At 38.8% G+C, this 9,061-nt stretch overlaps 1 protein-coding gene across 1 annotated transcript; it reads left to right on the forward strand.

Annotated features, from left to right (window-relative positions):
- The first annotated feature begins 4,248 nt into the window (after positions 1-4,248).
- wdr75 (WD repeat domain 75) lies at positions 4,249-8,813 on the forward strand. Its single transcript, XM_038719568.1, has 9 exons — positions 4,249-4,371; positions 4,670-4,799; positions 5,967-6,032; positions 6,588-6,687; positions 7,093-7,217; positions 7,636-7,706; positions 8,089-8,205; positions 8,304-8,392; positions 8,626-8,813. The coding sequence occupies exons 1-9, from the start codon at positions 4,286-4,288 to the stop codon at positions 8,796-8,798; spliced, it is 957 nt and encodes a 318-aa protein (XP_038575496.1). The 5' UTR covers positions 4,249-4,285; the 3' UTR covers positions 8,799-8,813.
- The last annotated feature ends 248 nt before the right edge of the window (positions 8,814-9,061 follow it).

The following is a 9,061-nucleotide window of genomic DNA, read 5'->3' on the forward strand; positions in this document are numbered from 1 at the left end:
AATTATTTATGACCTTCCACATGATGACCTCAACAGCATGTCAGCCCACAATGTTTCAAAGCCAGAGCTGGGAATTCCCTACAATCTCACCATAACAGACATACATTACCAAACAGGGGCCACTTTGATTTTGAGTAATACTTATGTCCTATACAGAGTTTACTCTAACAGTTATTCTTTATTATTTTTGAATAACAGGGGAGGAAAAGCCTCAAGGTTTGGACAAATTAAAACACTTCAGCTTCTAAAGACAGACTAATTAATGCAAACTCTGCAGCTTGTATTTCATGCTATTCTTTAAAAGTGTACCGTAGGTTTATGTTTGTGCCTAGCCTTGTACATTTGTATGTGATTGGTGTAGGCGATGTGTTACAATGTGTTTTCTGCATTGTCCCTTTAAAAAAAACAACAACTAAGTAATTAATTAAAAGTGTTATCCTTTGGACTATTAAGTCCTTATCTTCTAATTCCTTAAGTTCCAATTCTTTAATAGGCTGCAGCCTCTACAAATTGCATTTTAACAGAAAAATAAAAATAATCAGAAGTTGAATACTGACAGTCCAGTAGTGGACAGCAACTAAATACATTTACTTTACTTAACTTAAAACCTTGTAAAGGTGGTTTGAGTTTCTATGGAAGCTGTTGCATTCATCAAAGCACAAAAAGAGTTTTCTCATAATTGTGACTTCTGTGTCTTGAAATCATCACATAGCCTTTTATAATTGCAAAATGAGAAAGACATAATTACAATTGTAATAAATAAGTCATTTTATTGTAACTGAGACATAAAGACTTTGTAAAAGTTGCACCTGCAGCTTTAAATTTGTAATTGCTGAGGTAGACATGAGCTGGCTAACATGACCCCCTCTCACTGCCAAATAATTGTTTGTGTAACTACTGAGACATTTAGAGCGGGGCAACCAGCCAATTCTTGTGGTTGAAATTATAATGTTATGGAAATGTTATTTAATGAGGCACTTCATATGGATGGCAGTCACAGAAGAAATTAAATAAAACCTGTGACTTCACATTGCATGTGATCAGCAAATGAAAGTTCACAAAGTAGACAATTTTTCGGAACAGAAAACGCCAGCTATTTGATGTTATGACAAACTTCAGTTGGTGGAGTGAAGGTCACATGAAACCAGTCATATACCAGGAACAAATCTTGAACTTGAAAGTGTGAACTAAATGAACATGACACTACAGTTTTTTCAGTTAAAATCCAGCCCAAGTTCAATTATATTTTCTACTTTTCAATATCTAATTCAAAACTCAGATGAATAGAAAAAAGCCTTTTCATATCTGTCTCTACTTTAGCTGTGCACCGTACAGAATAGAAGTTATAAAAACAAAAGCTACTGTAGCATTGTACAGTGCAGTAAAGAGCAATGTCTTGACATAGCAGAATCATCCAAACTATTGTGGAGAAACAATTATTTTTGCGTAATTTAATTTACCTCACATCTCATATTTGGCCCTGCAATTCTCAAGAAAATGTGGCATATGTAGCCATCCCCAACATCTCGCTACTGTGATATGTCCCCATCCTCTATCTCTATCCCATCGACAGACTCTTTATACAGTCTATGTACCCATCACACTCCTCCTCGCTGATGAGCCACTGAGTCCACATTACATTTTCATGAAGTGTGGTATCTGTGGTAAACTGTGTTTTTCCTCTTTGGTGTAAACGTGTTGTGCAATCAGCAAAACTTAAGACAATGTAAGGAAAAAATCAAAGCTGGCAGGCTATTTGTAATAAAATTGGTAGAGCAACACCTGTCAGAGATGTGTGGAACATGATTAAGAGCATGCGAGGAATCAGAAGGGAATGGCAGGATCCATTACTGAAGATGTGGGAGGAAGCAGCAGTGTCTGACAAAGAGAAGGCAGAGATGATAGCGAAGGCGCTTACTCTTGTTCATATTTCCGATAACTTGACGGAGGAGGGAAAGAGAGGAAGGGCAATGACAAGATCAGCGCATGGCGACTTACTTGAAAGAAGGGTTGACAATGGATGCTTCAATTACTGTGGAAGAAATGAGGAGGGCAATAGCAAGATCTGGACTAACATCTCCGGGGAAGGATGATATTTGCTTTGTAATATTAGAACATTTAGGTGTCTTAGCATCTACTAAGTAGCTAGGATTTTATAATAAAGTATGGGAATTAGGGAAATTGCCAGCTGGGTGGAAAGAAGCAGTAATTATTATTATAGGAAACCAGGGAAGGATTCGTTAAGTCCAATGAACTATAGGCCAATAGCACTTACGTCACACATAGGAAAGATAATGGAAAGAATCATTACAGAAAGATTATCATTTTACGTGGAAAGCAGAGGAATTTTATCACCTCATCAGAGTGGATTTAGGAGGGGTGGAGGAACTATAGATCCTGTTAAGTGTTTAGAAACAGAGTTAAGGAAAGCGCAAGTTAATTAAGAATCTGTAGTGGCAGTGTTCTTTGATGTAGAGAAGGCATATGATATGGTTTGGAAGGAGGGATAAATTATAAAAAATCATTGGAATAGCAGGTAGGACATATAATTGGATCATGGAATTCTTGTCTGAGAGAATTGTTGATTATACAAGTCAGAATTGGGACAGCTGTATCAGAAAGATATATGGTAGAGAATGGTACTACTCAGGGCAGTGTCATTAGCCCTGTACTCTATGTATTATGATTAATGACATTTTTCTCAAGTTCAGGGTGATATTGGATATTGGTTTGCATATTAAGGGTAAAATACAAGAGGCAGTTGATGTGGTGGAAAGATGGTCATTTGCATGGGGGTTCAAGTTTGCAATTGGGAAAACTAAGACAGTAGTCTTCACTAAAAAGAGAGCGGTCGATGCTTAGTTAAAGATGTATGGGCAAAAGATAGAGCAAGTAAAAGTCTGTAGATTTTTGGGTATGTGGTTTGATGATAAGTTAACATGGAATGAACATATCAGTAAGATAAATACCAAATGTAAAAAGATACTGAATGTGATGAGATGCTCAACAGGGTCAGAATGGGGAGCAAGTAGGGCTGCTATTAAAAATGTGTATATAGCGCTGGTTAGATCGGTATTAGATTATGGGTGTATCGCTTATGGATCTGCAGCAATAACTTCATTAAAGAAGTTATTGCTGCCGACTCCTGTCTGCTCTTCAGGTTGAGGTGGTGCATGCCCTTTGATGACCAAAGTGCCATTTGGCAAACTTTCCTTTATTTATTATTAATTATTTATGACCTTCCACATGATGACCTCAACAGCATGTCAGCCCACAATGTTTCAAAGCCAGAGCTGGGAATTCCCTACAATCTCACCATAACAGACATACATCACCATACAGGGGCCACTTTGATTTTGAGTAATACTTATGTCCTATACAGAGTTTACTCTAACAGTTATTCTTTATTATTTTTGAATAACAGAGGAGGAAAAGCCTCAAGGTTTGGACAAATTAAAACACTTCAGCTTCTAAAGACAGACTAATTAATGCAAACTCTGCAGCTTGTATTTCATGCTATTCTTTAAAAGTGTACCGTATAGGTTTATGTTTGTGCCTAGCCTTGTACATTTGTATGTGATTGGTGTAGGCGATGTGTTACAATGTGTTTTCTGCATTGTCCCTTTAAAAAAAACAACAACTAAGTAATTAATTAAAAGTGTTATCCTTTGGACTATTAAGTCCTTATCTTCTAATTCCTTAAGTTCCAATTCTTTAATAGGCTGCAGCCTCTACAAATTGCATTTTAACAGAAAAATAAAAATAATCAGAAGTTGAATACCGACAGTCCAGTAGTGGACAGCAACTAAATACATTTACTTTACTTTACAAATTAGAGGTATTTGTACAAAAAATGAGTTCATTATTATTGCACCGAACAATTAAAACCTTGTAAAGGTGGTTTGAGTTTCTATGGAAGCTGTTGCATTCATCAAAGCACAAAAAGAAAGAAAGAAAGAAAGAAAGAAAGAAAGAAAAAGAAAGAAAGAAAGAAAGAAAAAGAAAGGGTATCTTAGGTAGGGAAACTATTCCAGTATTTGAAAGAAACTGGATTGATCAATAGAGTTTAGCGAACAGGGAAATAATTCATTCATTCATCTTTTTGTTTGTTTGTTTTGCTTTGTTGTGTTGTGTTTTGTTTGTTTATTTATTTCTCAAGGGATAAAAAACTCTCCACACTCCAACATAGTAGGTGGCGGTAATGCACCTTAACGCTGGTTGCCACCGGCCATAAAACGTAACAAAGAAGAAGAAAAGGGGGTCAAAGTTGAAGGGAAAGAAAAACATGGTTGAACACGGGGATATCCGCGTGGTTCACCGAGGTGGTAGTAAAATAAACTTCAGGGAGCCTGTCATAACCAATGATTCGAGGTGAGTGTGTGTTTTCAGTCCGGTCATGTTTATTATTTTGTAGAAGAGATTCCCGCGGTTCTTCAGGTCGTAGTAGCCCTAGAGCTAAAGCCGGCGCTAGCCGTTAGCATTAGCACTAGAAGCTATTGGCTAACAGTTGATATTTCAGCTGCTGTTTACAAAGAAGTAACGTTATCGCCACCTTCTCTCGCCCTGGCGACACTCAGCAGTTTATGTAACACATACCAACAAAACGCTGCAACCTTTCGGCCGTACACTGTACGTTCTTGTGTGAAATATGTGCTAAATGTTGCTGCAGGTTCCTGCTGTGCGCCTCAGGAGAGTGTGTGAAGGTGTTCAGCACCTCCACAGAGGAGTGCATCCACAATCTGCGGGGACACACCGACCTGGTGACAGGCGTGCTGCTCAAACCCTCCAACCACTTGCAGGTACCGTCATCCCAACACACAGTTTGTTAACGGGGCTGGAGAGGAGGACTGACTCACTCAAACAGAAGTAATGTACTTCTAACATGCCTTGTTTTTATTTAAAAGGGCTAGTGTTGTCTCCTGAATCATTTCTTTTCCATGTAATAGAAAATATATATATATTACATAACAAAAAGAAAAGCAGCAAATTGTCACAAAGAACTAGAACCAGCAAGTGTTCTTTTGTTTGATAAATAATGTGTAAATTAATTATTATGGATCAATGATCAAAATAGTTGCCCTAGTTGATTGCTTAGTTGACACATTTTTCATCACTAACAATTGAATGGAGAGACTCAACAGCACATATGCTCTACTTGATGTGATTTGATGAGGTTATGGAAATGTCTATCTCTTTCACCTTGCCGGCAGAGCTGAAACTACCACTGAGGACACAATTCATTTCCTTTTTTATTGTTGTTTATATAAATATTATCGGTCTAATTTTCCCTTGACACAGTTGATTCTGGAATGAAATTAATTTTTTACTCAAAGTCAAGCCTCATGAGACATTATTACTGCCCAATGTTTGTTGCCAGTCTAAGCACTTTCACTGACAACAACTCAGTGTAAGCAGTTTCATTGAGAAGAACTTTTTATCACAGTCTACCTCCATGTGGAAAGAAACGCAATTGCTTGCTTAAACTATTGTGCTAAGTCACTGTCATTATATTCAGAAAGAGCTGCGGCTGATACGGTTTTCACTTGTGTGTTTTTGACCCCACAAATGAAGTGCCTTTTAGATCCATTTCATTGTGATCAGCTGCATATTCTTAAATGCAAATCCTGGATGGATAGATTGTACTGTGACACTGAGTAGAGCTGTTTTTCCCTTTTGAGTTTAGGGTAGACTATGTCTTTTAATAAAGCATTTTCAACACAGTAAAATCTATTTTAAATGAATGAAACTGTTCCAAAACGTGTAAATTTTAGCTTTTTTTTACTCTTCAAACATTGGCAAATGTTCAGATCCAGTGATTGATTGCACTTGGCACATTTCAGAGTTATGCTTCCTAGCTGTTTCATGCATTACTTTACTGAAATAGCATATAGGTAGTTGCTTTTTACATATGGATTTATTGTGACATTTCATTTCTTTTGTGGTGATGCCTTCCTGTCTTGTTGCAGGTCTACTCTTGCTCAGCAGATGGCACTGTCAGACTTTGGGACTTCACAGACGGCATTCTTATTAAGGTACACCTGGATTCTTTCTTTTTTTTTTTTCTCCAGTCTTCACATTCAGTTTGGCCAATACCGATCTGCCCTCCACCTCAATGTGTCCACTTCATCTGTTTGTTCATTGCTGTTGGGTGTTGTAGTGGACAGTACAACAGTTCCCCACTGCTCCTGACTGGTAGCACATGGCCAGATAATGAAGGAAACATAATTCATGTTCCATCTTTCGACTTTTTAAGCAGTGTTTTTGTCATGCACACTACCTTTAATGGCTGGTTAAAAATCCAGGATATGCAGTGAACTGTTAGTAGATTGTTATAGTATATGATTGTGCTGTTAAACTAACTCATACTATGTAGCTACTGTTCATTCACAATGAGCAAGGTGTCCATGGTGGAGAGTGGTCAGGGCTTGTATTATACACTACCCCCCTTAGTGTGGAGAGCCCACAGTTGTGAGTGTGGCTTTGTGCGCAGTGACACAGTAGTGAAGGACTACTGGGTTCAGATCAGTTTGAGCCTGTGTTGGGTTTTCTCTGGCTGCCATGTGACAACTCTGCGCGATCTCTTCCAGACGTACGTCATTGGATACCCAGTTTACTCCATCCACGCATCCGCAAACCATGAAGGAGTCATCTTTATTGTTACTCCCACGCTAAGTGACAAAAGATCTGGTAGGTTTGACATGTTTTCTAATTGTGATCATTGCTTGGGAGTGATGCCTGAGCAATTTTCACGTTGGTGACTTGAACCCAAAACCTAGCAATTAATGCCATGCACTTACTCATTCAGCTGCATGAGAGTACTCAATAATAATGCTGATATGGTACCAATTGTGTCTTGCTTTCAGCCCATTAAATGCAGAGTCTGCAAGTCAGATCAGGGTTGTGCGTTTGCATGTCTAATACAGTGTCTTATTTTTATTTTATTTTTTTTACTTACTTCCACAAGGAGTCGCCAGTTAAATGTTAAATCATTCTCATGGGGGCATGTTTGATGTAGAAACTGGGTAAGAGGTCACTGGGTAAGATTGTGTAGTAGGCTGGTATTTGATAAGGTATGTTTGTATGTGCGTGCAGAGTTGTTCCAGCTGGTTGCGGTACATTTACCACAGAGCGGCGATCAACTGGTGGAAGCCAGAGAGCTTTCTGCTGTGCTCAGCAACGTCAGCTCCAACTCAGCGGCCATCGTCTTCGGCAGAGGGGTACATACACCACTACCACTACTGTCACTAACGCACCATCTGCACCAGTTCCATTCCCAAAAGTGATGTCCCTCACTTGACGTATCAGAGGGGTATTGGTCTGGGAGTTTGTGGACTTCTCTGCTGTGTCAAAACAAAATGATGTAGATATATTTTTGGCCATGAGTCCCAGCTATAGCTTCAATTAAGTTTATCTGTCTTCAAAAACTCCAATAAACCTCAGTGGAAGCATAAAACGGGTCACTATCAAATTAACTTCAGATAATGATTTTTTTTCACTATAAAATTGGATATATAGCATTACACTTACAAACTTTGTTTTGTTCACGCCATTTAGTCAAGAACTGTTTTTTAGTACAGAACTTGGTCAGCTGTCCTTATATACGTGTCGATAACCAAATATTATCTTACCTCACAGGGGGAATATATTGCTTCAGCTAAAGGTTTACAGCTGGAGGTCTACTTCTTCAAGAAGCAGAAGTCATACAGGTGAGCCACAGTGGGAGATGCTTTAGTTAGGAGGTGTGGAAATAAGCATTTTATTGAAAATGAATGAACATTTTGTGCCAAATGTTCATGTAAAACCACAAACAATTCAGTTTTTGTTTACAAATGCCTCAGCAAACAATCAGAAAGACGTAGAGATCAAGACTGAAGTTCATATGTCACAGAAATCCATGTATGGTTCGTTCGTTTAAATATTAAAATCAATATTTTTCCGTTTTGGTTTTAAAACCGAAACCAATTTGGTTTTGAAACAAAATAATCCAAGAACGAACCGTACACAGATTCACAGAGGTTAATGAACCATGAACCTGTGATTGGATGTTCAATAACACTGTATGTCTGACCTTCTGTGGCTTGTTAATAGGTTTTCCCTCAAAGAAGACAACAAGAAGGGAGGAAAGAACACATTCACGTGCGTTGCCTGTCACCCAAAAGATGACTGCATTGCCACCGGCCATGAAGATGGCAAGATTCGCTTGTGGTGAGTAGTAACAACACGGCCTTGAACCATATAAACTCACAACCAGCGTGTTGATCATTTTGAACTTTATTTTCTTGCATCACTGTTGATCCTTTCAGGAGAAACTTCAACCACAAGAAGGAGTACACATACTCCACCCTGCACTGGCACCACAGTGCTGTCAGCTCACTGTGCTTCACCCCAGAAGGTAGATGCATTTTATTCCCTATCTTATAGTTTCTATCTCTATATTTTTCAGGAGGGATTCTTGTTGCTCAAGCTACTTTAAAGTGTCAAAACTGCAGTTAAGAGTTTCAGTCCTGTTTCAAAAAATGTGCTAGAATAGCTAAATTAGCTTGTGCTTTTTGGGGCGAGGCTTTAAGAAAAAGTCATCCCTGCCCTGTTCCTCCCTCTGTATCTGTTTCTGCTTTGTTTTATCAGGCACCAACCTGCTGAGTGGAGGCTTGGAGTCGGTGCTCGTCCAGTGGCGATACAACCAAGAGAACCAGCGGGACTTCCTGCCCCGCCTGGGTGCTGCCATCACACACATCGCTGTCTCGCCTGATGGAGCGCTTTTCTGTACATCACACAGTGACAACAGTAAGGAGCTGTGACCCGTATTATGCACTGAGATGAAACACAATGAGCAACAAACGGTTGAGAAGTTATTGTAAAAGTGGACATAGTTTAAAACCTTTTCAGCATCTAGCAGTACTACAGAGCACGGTATTTCCACTATGTGCGCTACAGTTGCTACTTGGTTTAAACCCTGCTAGTTTTACATTTGACATCTTTTCACAGACATCTGTGTCCTTAATTATAGCAAAGGCTGCAACTATGAAATGCGTATATAGACATTATTGAGAGGTTTCAGTAT

This window comes from Micropterus salmoides, unplaced genomic scaffold (assembly GCF_014851395.1).
Source record: "Micropterus salmoides isolate LMB-PRFRI ecotype aquatic unplaced genomic scaffold, ASM1485139v1 Ms_hic_scaffold_15, whole genome shotgun sequence".
Classification (NCBI taxonomy): Eukaryota; Metazoa; Chordata; class Actinopteri; order Centrarchiformes; family Centrarchidae; genus Micropterus; species Micropterus salmoides.